The sequence below is a fragment of the Marmota marmota genome, unplaced genomic scaffold (genome assembly GCF_001458135.2).
Source record: "Marmota marmota marmota unplaced genomic scaffold, marMar, whole genome shotgun sequence".
Lineage (NCBI taxonomy): Eukaryota > Metazoa > Chordata > Mammalia > Rodentia > Sciuridae > Marmota > Marmota marmota.
The window spans coordinates 11,678,960-11,699,710 of NW_026000057.1; the positions used below are offsets into that span (position 1 = coordinate 11,678,960).

The window sequence follows — 20,751 nt, forward strand, 5'->3', positions numbered from 1 at the left end:
TTCAGAACATATTTTTCCTATTCTCTCAACCATGGGAAACTTCTTTCACCATGCTAAACATTAAATGAGGCCTTTGACCAGACAGGATCTTTTGTAATTGCCTTAAAACAGTAAATATGTTGGTAGGAAATTTTTCAAAAACTCTTTCTCATCTATATTTTAGATGTCTATGAAAAATTTTCCATTCCTTTTCAAATCCTAAGGAAACTAAAAGTGATCAGTCAGCATCAGAACCATCTAAAAAAGAAGTATGACTTCTGGTTAAAGATGGTAATCTGACTTCTCAAGTTTATATCCTCTTCTTTCCAAGATTCTACAAAAGTGATAGCAAGGCAATCTAAAATAATGTGTAAATCCATAAGGCTAAAAAGAAATGGGAGAAAATATTAGTGGGTGGAGTAGGTGAGAAGCATCAACATTTCTAAAAGATATAAGAAGATTCAAGAGTGGTTATAGATGAGTGAGTTGGAGAAAATCAAAGATTAAAATGTGTTCAGGATATACAACATCCAAAGTGTCCCCTAATTTAAATTAAAGATTCAGGTGGTAGTGATATGTCAGTGTAGCTTCATCGATCATAACAAATGTACTGCTTTAGTGGGTATTCTGCTGCATATGTGTGAGATAGGGATAATGAAATAGCTCTATATTTTCCTCTCAATTTTGCCATGGACGTGTAATTGCTCTAAGAATAAATTATATTTAGCAATACATCCAAATAGAAGGATGAATGAAGAGCAGGGTTTTTTTTTTCCCCCCAGGTAAACAAGGAGAGACCCAAGACATGAAAAAGGGTGTGTTGAGATATAACTAGGAAGACTCTGTTGAACCAAAATTCAGAAGAATCATGTCCCTCTGCCTGCTGCCTTTCACTTCCAGACAAAAGAATGCCTGATGACGTTCCTGCTGGTTAATTAATATTGAGGGACTTTTACAAAAGAAATGAAAGCCCCCACCTCAGATAAGTGGACTCTATCTATGGCCATTGGAATGTCATCTGGAAAACAGTCTATGTCCTCTCTGGTTCATCTGAAAGTGAATTGTGCTAGTCAGGCTCATTCAGCTCATTTCGAGATTCTAATAACTTTGCTGTTGCCTAAATCACACCCGGCAATCATCAGTAAGCCCCCAGCAAGAAAAGGAGAGCTCAAAAGAAAAAGAAAAAAGGAGCCAAGTGGGAACAGATATTGAAAAGAATAAAAGAAAATATAAAATCAATTCTAATGAGTGCCCTTGGAGAGATATCAGAAGACAACACATTAATAAAACAAGAACAGGATACTACAAAAAAAAATCAAGGATCATGGAAGAGCCTTTGGAAGTAAAAATGTATCTATTTATCTATATCTACATCTCTCTATATAGATAGATACAGATATACAGATAGATATAAATAAAAACTAGAACTAGAAAGCCATATATCCCATTTTAAACTAGAAAATAAATAAAAATTAAGAAGATTAAAATTAAGATAATATTCCAGAAAACTAAAATTACAAAAAACAACCAAGAAAGAAACAAAAAGTAGAAATAATATACAGCTAACAAAGTATACACTGACGTGATCTAACAACTGACTGAACAGGAAAATAGAACAACACAAACAAACAAAATACAAACCAAAAAATAAAAACAGAGGGTAGGAAGTTATCAATGAAAGAATACATGAAAATAGGAACAAAAGTCTCCTTATTTAAAGAAAACTGAACTAAAGAGGAGAAATACACCAAAGTACATAATCATAACATTTCTAGATGTCATGGATAAAATAAATAATCTAAAACCTTCCATAGAGAAGGAAAAAAATCATACAAAGTAAAAGAATTAGAAATACATAAGACTTCCCAACTGCAATGATGGGTTTTATAGGTAAAAGAACAATGCCTTCAAAATTCTAAAATATATTTGTCAACCTCTGTATTGTCTATTGCATACATCACATGTGAGAGTACAATGAAGTCATTTTCAAACATGCAAAGACACAGATAATTTACATCTCTGGCAACTTTTCCTACAAAGCGACTGGAAGAGAAAAGAACTTAGAAGGGCGTGCATGGGATCTGGAAACTCTGGGTCCGAAATAGTGAGGGATAAACCAGTGCTCCCTGAATCAAACCCTCCAGGCTAGCCCAGGAGAGCATAAAGCAGCAGAAACGAGGCCTCGGGGGAAAAAAAAAGCAACTAGATAGATTATTTGATATGAGAGGCATTTGGAAGAGAAAAAGATGGGTGGAATAACAAAGCTGATGGACCATTTATAAGAAATTGATACATGGACATAGCAAATTGAGTAAGATGAGCAAAACCGATTGGTGGTAATTAACTCAAGGAAGCTTGGTTTTGGCAGGGGGAGTGTGTGAAAGGAAATAAAATCACATATCTGGCTATGAAGAAAACATTTAGATAGTCATATAATATTAAGTATGTATTATAAAAGGCCATTGCTATAGTTCAGATCTGAAATGTCACCCAAAAGCCCATATGTTAGGAGCTTGGTCCAAAGCTTGCCCAAATCCAGCCCATTCTGAAAGTACACCCTAGTGTCAAGCCTGAATTCCCATTGGTTACCACCATATGACATTCCTTCCTTTTAATATGGCATTGCTGAGAAAGAAGTAGTCCGTTCTAATTGTCTCTGCTTCCTATTTTAGTCATTCTTCTCTCCCTCATAATCTGCTTTCTATCTATCATTTTGGTGGGTCTCCATGCATAGGTCTCTTCCAAATTGTGGACATAAACACCATAAACCTTCAAGTTCTTATTTGGCCTTGTTTGAAATGAAAAGAAATGCCAGATCACAATGGAATTCGTTGAAATTTCTTCAAAGGAAATAATCCTGCCAATGCGCTCAGAAAACTAAAAGTGCTGTGCTAATATTTTGGTCTTTGTCAAGTATACAAGGTCAGAGAACATTTGCATTCAGGAGACTCCCGCAGGAAAGTGAGCAAAAAGCATCAGTCAGATGAGGCCAAAAGTTTTTATTTAAATTTAAATAAAATCCTTTCTTTGAAGTTCACAGACACTCTTATAATAATAATAGCGAATGGCAAAGAAATATTTGTTGTTTGATCATCCAAGAATAATGGTGTCTGTAATACATGTTTGTAATGGGAAGGTGTATTTGCTTACTTAATACATCAAATAGTTTTGTTTATGAAAATTAGTTTTTAATTTAAATGTTAATTTAACAACTTTATATTAATAATAATATTTATGCCATAGAAGTTGAATTTTTAATCATCTAAATTAACAATCAGTCGACTAGGATTTTTTCTCATTTTTATTTAAAGTCCCTCAAAAAATTAATATGGATTATCTTGGTAAATTATCTTGCTAGAAACCAATTCAGTACAAACTTATTTCTTGCAAACTTCCTACAGGGAGGAATACTTCTAGAAACTCTAACCCAATACAGTTTGAAGTCTTGTTCTTTTACCCAATCCAAACTCTCTGTTTGGTTTCCAGGACACCTTCTTTTTCTGGCTCTTTCTATCCCCTGAGTTTGGTTTCTATTTCTGTCTGATCCTCAGAGGCGATAACTCACCACCTCCCAGGCTCATCTTCCAGGCTCTCCCTAGGGTGTTCCGTTTTATACCTTTTCTCTGGATAAACCTCAACTTACAATCTTGACTCAAGATTCCTTTTCTGAGTTTCAGATCACGATTTTCAACTGTCTAAAGGGAATCTTTACTTTTGCTCTTGCACTGACTCTTAATCCTCATCTATTCCCCTGTCTTTCGTAGGCAGACATTTCAGAGCCATTTTCTATTTCCTTCTACATTCAATAAATTAAAATTATCACCAAGTCCCTATGGTCCCATAGCTGGATCAAGTTTTAAGTATGTCCCTGCTATTGTTTGTATCTGAATATCCCCCAAAGGCCCATGTTAAAGGATTATTCCACAGCCCAGGGTACTACTGGGAGGCAGTGGAACCTCTAGAAGATGAGGCCTAGAGGGAGGTCTTTAGACAATGGGAAGTGTTCCCTCAAGGGGCATTGTGGGATACAAGCTCCTCCCTCTCCTCCTATTTCATTTTCCAGTCATGAGATAATGATTTTGCTCTAAAACATGCTCCCTCCCATGAGCTACTGCACCACCATAGGCCCAAAAGCAATGGGCCCACTAATCATAGACTGAAGTCTTCAAAACTCAATTGAAATAAACCTTTTATCTTTCTAAGTAGATTTATCTCTGGTATTTGTTATAATAAAGGAAAACCAATGAGCACAGTCCCTTCATCTGGGTAACAGATCTTTATTAGATGCTGCCTAACTTGCCTGCCTTGTCTTCCTGAAGCAAGTTTTCTGTCATCCATCACTATATAGCTTTACAAAATAAAGAGAGAACATTCATTCAACTGCTCATCTTTTCTATGGCCACAGAATAAAGTACAATTTTCATTATATGTGATATAAAATCATTCAAAATTTACCTGCAGCCTGCCAACCTCTGTGGTTACTACACACTCAGTTGATTCTCAGGTATATTCCATGGCTCATTATTTCCAAGCATACAAAATACTGTAGTACATCCATGCCTTCCTCACGACCTTCTGACTAAAATGACTTCCATTCATTTTCCATAGGCTGTCCATAAACTGGGGTTCCATTCCCAACACTGATGCTTATAAGTTGAATATTTTGGAAAAGATCATTAGTACCTCAGTCCATTTCTCACCCTGTATACTCAATTGCTTTCCTTGTGTTTCTCATTAGTCACAGTGAATATTAAATGGAGAGTGTACTGTAAGTTGAGCGTTGCTTCTGACAAACAATTGCTTTTTCATCTTGAATATTTATGCCATAGAAGTTGAATTTTTAAACATCTAAATAAACAATCAGTTGACTTGGATTTTTGCTCATTTTTATTTAAAGTCCCTCAAAAAATTAAAAATTTGGGCCCTATAATGTTACAAGGCTTATATGAATACCAATTGCCAAATTAAACAATGATATGTCTATATCAGTGATGAGTCCAGTAGCAGAAACCATTAACTCAAACTTCATTTTGGCATTCACACTGAACTGTGCTATTTCACAGTTGTAAGCTGGGGCTTATTTTTTAACATTATTTCAAACTTTAATTTTTTTGTTCTAGGAAGCTCTACTATGACCATTCTCATGGGCTGCTTTCACATTTTATCATTTACTAGTTTTATTTTTGGCCAAGCAACTTTACCTGAATTTTACGACCTTCATTTTGTACATCATGCTATAAGAATTCAATTAGATAATAAATGTAAAGCAGGATCTCCATAAATGGCTACTGTTGTGATTATTAATATGCTGTCATGGGGTTTTACTAGGACCCCAATATGAATCTCCCTGAGAACAAGGACTGATTTGTCTTTGTATCTTTGGCTTTTTTTCTGGTAGACAGTTTTTATAAATTTAGATAAATCAATCAGACAAAGCTTAATGCCTATTTGATAATTTGTCACCTTCCCACTGAGTTTTATCAAATGTGCCCTCATATGAAAACTAAAATTATTTAATTTATTTATGCTTAGTAAAATCATAACTGACACTATGTCCTTTTATTCCCTCAATGTATATTTTAAAACCAAGTTTTGGGATTAGGAATATTTTCCTCAATGAGACAAAATAGCAGTACTTTAAAAGTAAAGTTGAAAACTAAATGAAAGCACTTCCAAAGCATTCACCCAGGGTGTAGCAGACAAGAGGAAAATCATCCTATAATTTTCATTGCTACATACTCAGTATGTAGCTCAGGGACAGAGTGCTCGCCTAGTAGGCACAAGGGCCTGGGTTCAATCCCTATCACCACATAAGCTCAAAAAAAGAAAAATGGAAGCCAGAGGGCAGGCAGGGGTTGGGAGTGGGTTAGAGGAGAACCCGGAGAGGCAAGAAGCTTAAAATACTTTATTGCTTTAGTAATGCTGGAGATGATGTGTGAGCGTGGGCATGCATGTGTCTGTGGAGTGTGTGTGTGTGTGTGTGTGTGTGGCAGGGGTGGATAGGTTTCAACTTCTCTTTGTTTTCACTTTTCCCAGTCTTGAGTTAACTTCTTCATGGGGATTTGGAGAAATCTATTTTAAAATATTGGGACCAATTTAGATCTTGGGAACATAGAAACCATGACGCAAATAGGAAAAAGTTGAAAGAAGTTAGATTTAATTGTTAATTAGACTTCACTGAATAAGAGGAACACTATAACAGAAAAGTCAATTATAACTGGGAAATGCTTAGCTCCTGCAACACAGCACTGTCAATCATCTCTGATTTGCAATCACTCAACTAGCACCGAGATTTACCTACAGTCATCCACAGAGAGGGAAAAAATACTTCATGCTCAAATTACTAAAGAAACAATGTGGTGGAAATAGGTTTTTAAATATTGACACATTGTGTCATAAAAATTGATTACACTAAAATATTACTTAAAAATTTCCTAATAATTAATACATGGCAAGGTCTTAAACTTTAAAAAGTACTTTGGAAATAATATTTTGAAATATATTAAATGAAAAAGAACTTGATTAAACTCTTAGAGTTGGAAGGTTTTTAGTTGCTAATTATTTCAATCCATCCAGGAACCTATTCTATTTTAATCAGTTCTCATTGTTTATTACCATTGATATATTCCACTTTCCTCATAAAACATGAAAGAAGTCTGGTATAGGAGAATATTGACCCAGCCATTTTTATATCTCTTTTTCTCTGAGTAAGAGGTCTGCTCTGTAGTTTGTATGGTAATAGTGTGACTCAGAATCAGAATAGCTGAGTGCAAGTCCAAGTTTGATCCCTAAATAGTCTGTGACCCTGAACAAGCTAGTGTATCTCTGTTGCCTGATCAGTAAATATGAAATGCCAACCTGAACTTCCTTGTGAGGTAGCTGTAAGGATTAAATGAAATAAAATGGTGTCTGCCCTCCCTTACCTGTGGTATTACTTCCCAGTTTCAATTTCCCAAGTCAACTGTTGCCCAAAAATATTAAATGGAAATTCTGGTAATAAAAAATTCATTATTTTTAAATTGTATGCTATTCTGGATAGTGTGACGAAAACTTACATTGTCCTGCTCTGTCCTGCTTGGGCATGAATCATTTCTTAGTTCAGTGTATCCGCACTGTATACACTACCCACCTGTTAGTCATTTAGTACCACTTGATTATCAGATTGCCTGTTGTGGTATTATAGTGAATGTGTTCAATAACCCTGTTTTACTTAATAATATCTCCAAAGTGTAAGAGTAGTGATGCCAGGGAGGCACCAGAGCATAAAACATGGCAGAACAGATTAACTCTGGTACCATGTGGTAATGCTGCAGGGAATATAGGAAAAAATACAACATATATAGGGTTCACTACTTCATGGGGTTTCAGGCTTCCTCTGGCAGTCTTACATCTCCCACGATAAAGGGGCACTGCTGTAGTGTGTATGCAAATGCTCTTGAAAAAACATAAAATGGTTAAACAAATATAAAGCACACTGGAATGTACAACAAGAAAGCCAAGTCTCTTTAACCCCAACACACTCACCCAATTAGCCAAAGACAAACAAGGTTAACAGCACCTACCAGAAGCTTCCCAAGTACATACGCGAGCTTTTCCTCAGAGTCACACCGTGTAAGCACTACACACCACATGTTCTAGAGCTTTCTCCCCTCAGCAGCAAACACAGACACACCCCTTTCTTTTTTAAAGTGAGTTTCTTGGTGTATCATGGAAGGGTCATGCCATTGTCCTTTGCAGTACCTCCTTGTGGTGGTTCCGAAGAGTCTTTTGCTTTTACAGACTGAGATGCCACAAATATCTCTGCATGTAACTCTAGACTTTTGTAGCACTGACTGTTAAAAATACACAGAAGATCTGTGACACTATTACTCTCTCCTGTATAGTGTTTTGGATGAGGCTGGCATACCAGACAAAAGCAGTTTAACTTTGAACATATGCTTTTAATAAGATCATTTCAATTATTTCAGTTAGGACATAGTACTGCCACAAGAACCCTGATGACAACATTGTACTTTTGTGCACAAAATAAGAATAAAGAATTTTTCATTCCGTCTTCACTGTTTTAAAAATAAGAACAGTAAACATTTGCAGAGGGTGCTATGGTTCAGAAGGCATGTCACAAACATTTTTTTAATCTCTCTCTACATTTAACAGCATCACAAATTCCTAAAATCTTAGATCAGGTCTCATTCCTTTTTCTATATACAAAATTATTTCTAAGACTATTTTTACATGTCAAAAAAGGTAACCATAAACGGGATCAAAAGAAAACACATTTTACAGTTAAGCTCCCATATACAGGATGTTGAGACCCAAGCAATGACTCTACTAGACACCAAGCAGAAAAGTGGATCAAATGTACATGAATCCTGGACAAACCTGTAGGAGCTGGTGGCCTCGTAATCCAGAATCGAATTTGCTGTTATCACCCCGCTCAGAGCATCAATCTGGAAGGCTTCTTCTTGGTTGCCCGAGAGAATGGAATACTCAATAAGGCCATTTAACCCACTGTCCAGGTCAGTAGCAAAAACCTATGAGGAACCGACTCTTCCATTAGATAGGATTTAATCTGCAATATGGGATAAGCTTGCTTTTCAGAGAAATGCATTATAAAGGAATCACAGGTTGTTAATGCATTTTAAAAATCACCATTACAAACATTCAAAAAAATAAAAACAATGCCTGAAGCTTACATTTAACTTTATAATAAAGTGCGTGATGAGGGAAATGAAATTTTCTGCATACTCATCCAAAGGATTTCCAAATAACTTTCACATGTTCTTGAGCTATAATTTTGTGCAATAGGCAAAATTGCTGGAAAAAATATCTAATTTGCTTGAATAGAAGATTTCCAGAGCTGTAAATGGATTCAGGCTGGCACCAGAAAAGGAAATAAGTGTTACAGGAAACCTTCATATGGTGAAAAATAATTTTCATTTGCTGTTTTATCCTCCTGTTTAAACCATCACCTATAAAATAAGCCATGTGCAGATTTTTTATGTTTGATTCAAGTTTTAACTTAAAGGGATCTTTAAAAAAGATACAGCCTAGGTTTAGTGCTAATAAATTGAGATCCCGATCACTTGATTTGATGAGTTAGAAAAGTAGTACTGAAGCTGGAAAAAATGTTTGGCCTCATTCTCCATGGAGATGTACTGTGTAATTAAATTTTAATCACTGAATCAATTATATCAATGGATTGAAGATCTTATTTAAGAATAAGTTTCTGATTTATTAATAAAAAAAAATTCTACATACTCTGTGCCCCTCAGCCTTAGCTTATGTCCATTGTCTTCTCTCTCCTGGGCTGTTATTTGGATGTCGCAGTGGGATTTTGCTGCTAATCCTTACTCTCTTGATCCATCCTTCCCACTGCCACCAGATCTTAGTGGCCCTAGTGAAGCATTCAGGACCTCATCAGGAGGGTGCACAAGCCAATTATGGGGTACAGAAAGGCATCAATACATGGTGTCCTTTGGGATCACCAGGAAGAGAAACTAGTCTCCAACTGGGGACAAATACAGCCCATCACATCCCTTGAGGTGTATACTTAGAAGTGGTATAGAAGGTGGGCCTTGTAAGGACATGGAACAGTGTTTTAGGATGCTGGTAACACGTGTGCACCACGGCTAACTTCAGAAAGGTATGCATCGGCAAGATAACTACCTGGTGAACAAGAAGCTGAGCAACTCTGGGGATCTACAGCACAGCTTCCTCGGGTTGTTGCCATCAAAATGAATCAGCTCTGCTCTGTCTTGATGTCCCTTCAAATTCCAAGAGAAAGTCCGTCTGACTGAGACTAAGGCAATGCACAGCACCTCTGGTGGGGCAGGGTGGGAGGTTAGTCAGTCTTTGATACAACTGCCAAGTCTGCACCCCAGCAAGGAGGAGCAGATCCTCAAGGGAAGTTTCTAGAATTGCAGACAAAATGGCCTATGCGCAGTTAGGTAGCAAAACCCAGGAAGTAGACTGGTATAACCTCTTTCTAGCAGGACAGAGAATGGCAGTGCTAGCTTCCTAGGAACTAAGCAATCTAAAAATGGGAAGAACAAAATGCATCATGTCTATCCCTGACTCAACCTTCTAGAAGTCTGCAATAACCTGAGGCACTGGTGAACCCGATTCTCCCTGATTTAGGCACCTGGGCTTTGAAGGCATCCTCACGAGCACTTACTCCACAGGGAGCAGTCTGGCCCTACCCAGATTAGCATGGGGGACAGAGAAGGGCAACGCCACAGGCCTCCATGCAGAAATCCTCCTTGCAAAAGGATCTGCCATCGCCACCATCACTTTCTTAAACATCCCAGTGTTGGCTGAAATCAGAGTAAAGACAGCACTTGTGGACCAGGTTGGTGACTGGAGAAAACAGGCTTCTCTAATACCAAATAAATCTGCAATAATATACACGAGGATCCCGGATTGTGTGTGTGTGGCACTGAGGGGCACGAAGCTGAACCTCCAGCAGAGCTGCGACTCAACTGGTCCCCCGCAACAGAGGAGCGCGTGTGCATCAGGAACTGCACTTCAAGTAAAAAGAAGGCGTCTTTCTATATATTCAGGTGACTATATGTAAAGAAGTATTGGAGATCTTGTCCTGAAAATGCTAGCATTCCATATAAATATGTAGCCCAGAGAAGAAACCCATGATGTGATAAGTATGAGGTGCTGGTCACACCAGCAGCGTTCCAGGGGCCAAAGGCAACGCCCATTCTATGGCTATCTTTACCAGGAAGATGGTTTTATGCTGATTTTCTTTGCGGATTCGCAGGAAGTTGCAGATCCTTTGATGCCCAGCTTCTTGACTACAAAACGTAGTTTAATGGTGAAGGGAAAGGAAAAAATGGGCACTAGTCCTGAAGCAAGAAGAAACACTACCCAGAATGGGTGAGGCTTAGAGCTAGAACACTAGACAGTGAACAGATTCTCTTACTGTTAGGGGCTCATCAATGAGATGAGGTGAGTCTTGAAACACAGAGGATCTGTCCACCTGCCTGTTCACCTGTAAGACCTGATGCAAAGATCAGTCCTCTGTGAAGTGTCACATTTCCCTCCAAGAGGAGACTGTGAATCACTCCTGTTTGCTCTCATGACACTCATTGCAAGATCCTATTATAACATTAATTGTATAACATTTGATTTTATACTTATATTTCCAACCTCCCCCCTAAACTGTACATATTTGAAAGTCTAGTCATTTTTTTTTTTTGTGGTCCTGCAGTGTCCCTCTAGTGCCTGCAGTGTTAGAGTCCCTAGAGAAACCAGGTGGGCTGCAATGGAGCACTGAATGAATAAAGAGGAACAAGAGTGAATGTAGAAATTTCAGATTTCATTCAATCTAAGGTTTCATTCAACCCTTAAATGCTGTACCTGGAGACATTTGTTTTTTTGTTTTTGTTTTTTTTTGTATTGAGGATTGAACCTAGGAGTGCATAAAAACTGAGCCACATCCATAGGCCTTCTTATATTTTATTTAGAGACAGGGTCTCACTAAGTTGCTTAGGGCCTTGCTGAGTTGCTGAGGCTGGCTTTGAACTGGTGACCCTCCTGCCTCAGCCTCCAGAGCCTCTAGGATTATGGGCATGCACCTCCACTCCCAGTGGGACATTTACATTTTAATTAATGTGTTGGACAGAAGCCTTTGACATTCTGTTGTACACTGATAATAATTAATACACACAAGTGCACACACACACACACACACACTTCTGTTCACCTGTATGATGTGAGTGTTGTAGGGCTGGCCTTCAGACACTGAAGCCTGATAAAACCTTTGCCCAAAGCATGGCGAGTTGTCATTCACATCCTGTATCAAGACTGCGACTTTGCTGTAGGCTCTGTGCCCGCCACTTTCAGCTACAATGATGAGTTGCATTTCATTTCTGACTTCAAAATCGAGGAATTTGGGTTCTTTCACAGTGAGTTGTCCTATTTTTATTCCCAAGGAGAAAGAAAAGAGAGAATGTAGTGTTATTTTTAAAGAGATCCAAGTTACCCTTGACTCATAGGCTCACGTTCCCACCAGTCTCCCATTGGCAGGCCTCTCGTCCCCACTGACGATGGTCATTGTGGAAAGAGCTGTGAACTAACAGGTATTTGCAGGGTTTAAACATGTAGAGGGAAAGAATCCATAAAATATGTAAAATCTGGAGCTTTCTCTTTATTTATTTATTTATTTATTTATTTATTTTGGGGGTACTGGGGATTATCCAGTAACCCAGGGGTGTTGTGCCACTGAGCCACATCCCCAGTCTTTTTTATCTTTTATTTTGAGACAGATCTCACTAAGTTGCTTAGAGCTTTGCTGAGTTGCTGAGGCTGGCTTTGAACTTGTGATCCTCCTGCCTCAGCCCCCAAGTCACTGGGATTACTGGGGTACTCCATAGCACCCGGTTGGGAGTTCTCTCTTCAACCATCCTTCTCTCTCCATATGGAGCCCTTTGCCACATCTGCAAAGTGCACCTTCCAAAGTCTCTTAATCCACCTCTTCTGCTGCCCTCCTCCAAGCCATCAGCATTTCCCTTTTTGTCCCCTGCATTAGCCACTTACCTGGTCTCCCCACCAATCCAGTTTCCATTCTGAACTAAATAAAAATGGATGCTGTCATTGTCCTGTATAAAATCCTTCACGGGCTTCTGACAGCTAACAGGATGAAGTTCAGCATCTTTAACCTGCAAGGGTCCACTCACTCGGGCCTCACCCACCTGCAAAGTTTCACTCACATCTTTCTCTACTTTGCCCTCTCTGCTCTAGTCATAACCTGCATCCGTCCAGTATCCCCTGAATGGTCATTTCAGAGTTGTCATGCATGCCTCTCATCTGCCTGGAACTGTCCCCACGTCTAGCCCCCTACAGTGATCTTTTTTGCCCTGTGCCATCCCAATGCCAGCTGCCCACAGACTCTCACAAAACATCTGCATTTGTAGGCAGCCTTCTCGGTCACCTTACATGTTTCAGGCCTATTAGTTCTCCAGGTTTATAAGCTCCATAAGGTGAGGACTATTACCTGTCTTTTACACTCCATCACATCACTTAGCTCAGGGTGTGGCCTCTAGAAGGCATTCGTGAGTACTTGAACATCCTTATATAAGAAGCAGAACTAAATAAAAATGGATGCTATCTTTTTCAGGGAAGCAGACTTTTGGGGATGATGTCATGCTCAAGTTTCTCCCCTAAATTAAGAAATTCCTTCTATATAACTGCCTTCTCTAATTTTTATTGCTTTTTCCCCCCTGCCATAGAACAAAATTTCAGATCCCACTTATTATCATTTTGACTATCTGAAATTCCATCAAGTAGAGACTTATCAAATAAGCACATGAAACCAAGAATAAATCCTAGCATTGGTTGCTTCATTTAGTTAAATTAATGGCTCCAACACCTCATTTTTGTGACTTGCTGGAGAAGGTTTTTCAGATCCTATATGGCTAAAGCTCCTTTTCCATGAAATGAGAATATTCATAATGACTTTATAGGGTAGCTGTGCAGACCACATGATACAACATCTCTACATGGAATTTTAGAAGTTTGATTTGCTGGCAAAAGAATCTATACTTTTTCCAGAAACTTGGCCTGGAAGAGCATATTTATTTCTCTGCCTGAATACATTTCCCCAGATAACCAACCTAGTTCAGAAAACACTTGAGTTTTATCTTTGATATTGAGTATGTATGTGTGTGGGGGAGTGTGTGTGTGAGAATATTATAGTTAATATTCTGTTACCTCAAAACATTAACTGTTTATGTTCTATATTCAGAACTCATTTTACTATCAAATTTAAAATATCATAAACTCACTATTATTTTTGACATCATATTTTCAGTATTATTTTGAGTCCTGGGACCAAATTAATTTTACACACCACAGTCTGTTTTGTTCAACACACCCCTAACAGAGAATTATGGGTAGCTCCCAATTTTGGCAACTGCAGAATCATTAAGATGTATCTTGTGGGTTGGTGATGAAAGTAGCTGGTCTTGAGAAACATCTGTGGCACAAAGGCTGATTCCTACACCCCTAAATTGTAGGGAAGCCAAGTCTGAGGTGGGTCCATGGCTCTCACCCGATCTCTAGAAAACACAGCATCATGCTATCATGCTATTGTGTTACTGTTTGTAAAGGAAAAATAAAATAGAAAGGCAACACTAAATTGCCAGTGTCATTTAGTAGAAAGTGTGCCAATTATGGTGCAGATCAAAGTGGAGTTTTTAATAAAAGGCTTGTGTTTATGCTTTGATAATTGGAATTTTGCACTTGGAATGGATCTATGGGTCTAATGCTTTCCTTGCTTGGTTTTTTATTTTTGGCATCATGACTGGCACATGCTGTGAAAGTTGTGCAAATGGAAAAGACAATAGCCAGTCTATGAGATGACTCAAGGCTGGCACACCTACTAAATCCACATTTTGCCTGCAACGATACACATGAATTTTTCTCAGAGACATCAAAGATGTAGTCATCAGTGAGATGAAAGTACTACCAGGCTGTCTAATGACATGGGCAGAAGTCCACATTTTCCTTATAGCATGAAGCCTTGCAAATATCACCTTTACATTCCTGCTTATGCATTATGTGCCAGTTGTATATTAACTTGAGAAAAAACTGCAGTAATATTTTTCCTTCTAATACATAGCTTTAGTCCAAGTTATAAAATGCACATCAAAATGAGATTAAGATTCTTCAAATGCTACATGCTTGATAAAATAATCAGGTTACTTCGGTCATTTGTACACTGTGTGCACACAACTATATGAACCCAAAGCAGAATGTGACAAATATTTATGTTACCCAATAGCTTTTTAAACTCTCTCCTGCCACAAGCATGTCTTTGAAACATTGAAAGTTTGATCATTTTTGTTTTATGTCAATCTACCAAATAATGGACTGAATACTACCATCTGTTATTTACATACACAGTCTTAGTCTTAGTCAAACTCTAAAATTCCTGCTGGTTTAGACAGTAATAGATGTTTTTAATCCAAAGCAGCATGAAGTTTAAATACAAAAGTCAACCTTTGGCTTGTAACAATGGAACAGAGGTTCTTTGTATTTTTATCTTTTAAAAAAGTGACCACAATTTGAAAGACCAATTTTATTATTTAATCATATATACCAGTTTTCTATTTTAACTAATCCAAGGTTTAAAATACACATATCCAGAAAAATCTCTGTTAGGTATCTTTAGGCACAAATTTAATGATAATGTGTCAAAGATAGTATGAGACATGCATTTAATATCATAATTAAAAATTTAAAAGACTTCATGATAACAGTTATATATATATAATATGATTATATATATATATGATTATATATACATATATATAATATACACATATTAATGATGCTCATGATCAAGGCAACTAAAATGCTTGATAAGATTTGTATGCATATGATATATATGCACATTACCTATTGTTATGGTTTGGATGTGAGGTGTCCCAATAAAGCTCACATGTGAGACAGTGTAAGAAGATTCAGAGGAGAAATGATTGGGTTGTAAGAGTCTTAACCCAATCAGTGATTTAATCTTCTGATAAGGATTAACTGAGTGGTAATTGAAGTGGTGGGCTATGGCTGGAGGTGGTGGGAACTGGGGTGTGGCCTTGGGTATATATTTGTATCTGGTGAATGGACTCTCTCTCTCTCTGCTTCCTAATCACCTTGTGAGCTGCTTTCCTCTGCTGCACTCTCTGCCATGATGTTCAGCCTCAGCTTAAGCCTGGAGGAATGGAGCCAGCTGTCTATGGATTGAGGCCTCTGAAGCCATAAGCCCTCAAATAAACTCTTCCTCCTCTACAGTTGTGCTAGTCAGGTTACTTAGTCACAGCAGTGAAAAACTGATTAAAATACCTATGCACATACATGTTTATGTGTATATTAAAATACATTACTGAGTTGGTACAGATGTAAGGAATCCCCAGAAGACAACCCTAACAATGAAAACAGGAATCCTTGAAGGAAAACATGCACTAAAAGTCTATGTTCATTCCAAGACCTTCTTCCATGACTTCCTTGAAATGCCTCTCTGACACTTCAGAATGTGAAAAACAGGTTCAAAGGTTAAAAGGCTAATAGGAAAAAACCAGCATACAGTAGAAACCCAAAAGTTATATTCTAAATGAACAATGAATGTGAAAAAAATTAAAAACTGATGCATAAAACTTAATTTTCTTGACTTTGCATTTGCTGACAAGGAGAGAAAAAATATTTCTTCCAGGAATTCATTAGCTTGGGCCTGAGTTTATGTACTTATACTATCACAGTTAAATGTCTTTTAAAAAGCTCTTAAGAATTAAATTTGCTGGGTGCAGTGGCCCACACCTATAACCCAGTGACTTGGGAGGCTGAGGCAGGAGAATCGAGAGTTCAAAGCCAGCCTCAGCAACAGCAAGGTGCTAAGCACCTCAGTGAGACCCTGTCTCTAAATAAAATAGGGCAGAGGATGTGGCTCAGTGGTTGAGTGCCCCTGAGTTCAAGCCCCAGTACCCCCCCAAAAAAGAATTAAATTTAAATTTGTTCCTGTTTGTTGTAACCAGGTGAATTTTAGAAGGAAAGAAAATCATCTCTGAGGGGCACAAATTCAATCCAGGCTTCAAAGAATCTTCAAAGGAAATGTTTTGAGGACAATGTGGAGGTCATAGTTCACAAGTACAAACATCATACAGAAACCCAGACCCACGAAAAACAACAAGTAAATCCAACAGACAGCAGAATAAAACTTCAAGGACTTACAGTGGTAGAATTACTGCATTCAGAATTATATATATAAATGCAGTGTTGCTAGGTATGGAACCGAGGGACACACACGTGCTAGGCAAATGTTCTAACACTGAGCTACATCCCCAGCCCCACATGCTTAAATATATATAAAAGAACCTTGGAAACATGCACAAGGAACAAGCGATTAAATTTTTTGAAGACCAAAAATATTTGAAAAAGAGCAGAAGAGCTGGGTATGGTGATACACACCTGTAATCCCAGCAATTCAGGAGGCCAAGGTAGGAAGAGGATCATAGGTTCAAGGACAGCCTCAGCAATTTAATGGCATCCTAAGCAATTTAGGAAGACCCTGTCTCAAAATAAAAAATAAAAAGGGCTAGAGATGTTGCTCAGTGGTAAAGCACTCTTGGGTTCAATACCCAATACAGTACAATACAACACAATAAAAAGAACAGAAGAAAATTCCTGGAAATTAAAAAAAATGAAAAAATATAATTCCTCAGATTGAAAAGCAAAAAGACAAAGAGATGAAAAAGAGGTATAGGAGAGATTTATTTGGTTCCATCTTTGTCAAATTGGTGTTCCAAAGAAAGATACAAATGAATGGCATTTAGATCAGTTGCTGACTTCTTAGAGCAACAGCAGGAAACCAGAAGACAGGCGAGAAATTAACTGTGAGTCTAGAATTATAAGACCAGCAAAAGTATGCATTAAAAATAAGGATTAAATAAAGACATTTTTTACACAACTAAAATCTAAAGGTCACTAAAAGGAGTTATTTGGGGGTAGAAAGAAAATGATAATAAAGGGAAGTTTGAGATGTAAGAAAGAAAAGTTTGCAAAGACATTAGCTAAGAAGCAGCTAACTCTATTATAAAATTCTAATTGTTCCTAATTAAAAGAACTAAAACTGTGGTCAACCAAACCATGCAAATAGAAAAAGGAGTATTTGGAGATAAAGAATTATAAGCCTTGTGTAGTACATATGATTTTGTCTCACCTTGGATTCTAACTTTATAATATTAAAATAGCTAGATTAACCATTAAAAGAAGAAAAATAGTTATATAACTTCCAATAAACATAGGGGGAAAAAACATAGGGGAAGACATTTTCAGAAACTGATTGTGTACATACAATGTACAGAAAAATGTCAGAATCAGTGAACTTGCAAACTTGCTTGGTACAAACTCAAAACACAAAAGTTAACTTCAAACATACATACCAACATGGTCAGAAAAAAAAAATTTAATTTACTTCAGCAAGAAAAAGTACAAAATATTTAAGGCAGACCTAACAAAAGATATGCAAACAGGTACATTTCCTTCTTTGCTATTTCTCTTAAACAGGGGGTGGCTTATGCATCTTAAGTCAGTAAAAATGTTGAGCAAAAGGGCCCACAGCATTTCTGAGATGGTGTTTAAATGAAGGTCAAAGAAAATAACACTATTTAGAAATTTGAACACAGTGGAAAATTATAACATTGAAAACAAACTCAGTTATCAATATCCAATTCAGGTTACTGATACCTCTGGAGTGGAAGAAGGGAGCCTGAGGCTCTTTAGCATATGCAACAATATGCTAATTAACTTGATTTAGCCATTCCAATATGCATTCATACTTCTAAGCAGCAGAAAATGGGAAGAGGGAGGAAAGGAGGAAAGATACACAGTGTCTTCCTAAAGTTCTAGTAATGTCTTATTTCTGGAGACAGATAACAAACACATGGGCTTTTATATTTCTATTGTCCATTAGGTATTTTATAAATTTTAATGTATTATCATATAGATATTTCAAAAATGCTTACATAAATTTCAACATAACTAATCGAAAAGTAGATTTCTGTGGGTGACCTCCTTGTTCTGACTCTAGGTAAATTTTATCTGCCTTTTAATAATGTAATCCAGTGGTCGGGGGAAGGTCACGCGTGGGCCACATCAGGAGGGACATGATAGAAAGATCCGGATAGTCTGGGATAACATGGAATCTCTATTATTCTCCTCTTTTCATTAACAGTTTAATCTCAGCTCTTTCCCCAGAGATCTAAGACACCAGGTCGGGAAAGCTCATGGGTCGGTGGTGTTTGAAAACACCTTTTGCCAACAGGTTTCCTTTGTCATTCTTCCACTCTGCCATGGGTGGTGAAGGGATGGAAATTTCCAGCAGACTGCCTCAGAAAGGCTGCTGACCCAAGGCTGCATGGACCAAAAAGCCATAACACCAGCCCTGGCCACCATAAAGGCTTTTCTCTAAGAAATTATGCCCTCCCAATTTTTCCCGTGTGCATGTATTACAGATTAAATAAGGCAGTTGTATGGTAATATAGAAATTATTAAAACCATTCTTCTTGAGGTTTGACAATGAAGCAAAAGATATACATCTACTGCATAGCTGTTAGTCAGAAAAGTATGTTTCAAATAATCAATTGGTATTCATTTAAAACACAATAATGGTCGTATTAAAGCTAAATTTAATACATGCTGTATTTGGAAGTAATTTCTTTACCACCACATAGAAACTTTTCCAGCTGTCCTTTCTTGTTGCATTGTTGACATTCAGTGGCGAATTAGAAGAATCTCTGATGAAAATTCCCTAGGGCCAGACATGTGTGCTTATTTTCAATTCAAATTCAGTATCATTGATCTCCACTCTCTATCTCCAATTTTCCCAAACAGGTTAGGAAATTATAAGTAGAAACCAATTCATCTTCAAAAATCCAAAGGACAGGATAAATGCTAATTTGGAAATGTTGAAATAGAATTCTTAGTGACTATACATAAACAAACACACAGATAGTTCTGAATTTCCCGGTAGTTTCTCATTGGCTACTATAAAAATTTCCTGCTAACTTTTAAAATTTTACCTTGAAAATTTTGTAGACTAGTAACATTAAATGGAACAGCAAATAAAGCTATATTATGGTAGAGAAGGATTACCTGAATTGGAGCCCAGGGAACAAACTCCATCTTCATTTCCACTAAAAATTGAGTATTTAATATCATCCTGAATTGAGTCGGAAGCAAAAGCTTTTACCGTCAGGATAGAAGTACCTGTAAACATAAGGTTAAAAAAAGGGCATCTTTAGGAAAATAATATTTCATGGGAAAAAAGAAGAAGAGCAAACACTTGAGTAATAACTATCATGTTTTCACTGTTCATTAATTCAACAATTACTCAGGAAGCGTCTTCATATGTCAGAATCCATGCTAAGTACTGGGGATACAGAGGCAAGCAAGATAGAGTAATCTCTCTTCATGTGGTGGTTATTAACTAGAGGAAGGAAACACAGTAAATCACTAAACAAAGATGTAATCAAGGTAAATTTCAGACTCTGCTACTTTCCCTGGAAAGAGAAGTAGGGTTATGTGACAGGAGCACTTCTTTCCTGGAGTCAGGCAGAGTGAGGATGAAGGGCCATGGTAACTGGCAGAGAGGATTCGAGGAGGAGGAATAACCAGTACAGAAGTGGTGATCTGGGAAAGGACTGGTACAGCACCAGGACTCAGGGAAGAGGCCTAGAGAGGACGTGGCAGCATCAGCAAGGAGAGTGTCTTTTTCTCAGTTCATTGGGAAGTCATAAAAGCAGTCTAAGGAATGGAATGAAACAACAAAATTTATTTTAAAAAATAACATTTGACTGCTGGCTGAAGAACATAGGAAAGAAGAGAAAAAAATGGAGCAGAGACAGTGTAAGATAATATTACAATAGTCCTAGCAAAAAACAAAGACCCACGACTGTGGGAGGGAAGATGGACCAGGTAGACAGATTGAAAACATATTTTCACACAGTGTCTTGATCATTGGGTGGGAGTGGGAAAGAAGGTTAAAGGAGTATAAAGAGGAGAAATAATTCTTTAACTAGCATCTAGATTAGTAATAGGTAGAAGCAATTCAACTGGAAAGTAACTTTACTACATGACATTAACTCATTAAAAATTTGTTAAAATAGGGAAGAAGCAGTCAAGAGATAACTTCAAGGAAGAAACAAAAATTGAATTAGGTGTAGAAATTGGAAGACAGTAGAGAAGAAAGCCATTTCATGTTATGGGGGACAA

General features: G+C 37.5%; 1 protein-coding gene across 2 annotated transcripts in view; it reads right to left on the reverse strand.

Annotated features, from left to right (window-relative positions):
* Positions 1–20,751, reverse strand: part of Dchs2 (dachsous cadherin-related 2) — a 261,750-nt gene that overhangs the window by 23,099 nt on the left and 217,900 nt on the right. For both annotated transcript variants that reach the window (XM_048813546.1, XM_015484405.2), the window contains 3 exons: positions 19,633–19,746; positions 11,693–11,904; positions 8,359–8,510 (listed from right to left, as the gene is read on the reverse strand). In XM_048813546.1, the coding sequence (XP_048669503.1) occupies positions 8,359–8,510; positions 11,693–11,904; positions 19,633–19,746 (478 nt within the window). The remainder of the gene's footprint in view (positions 1–8,358; positions 8,511–11,692; positions 11,905–19,632; positions 19,747–20,751) is intronic.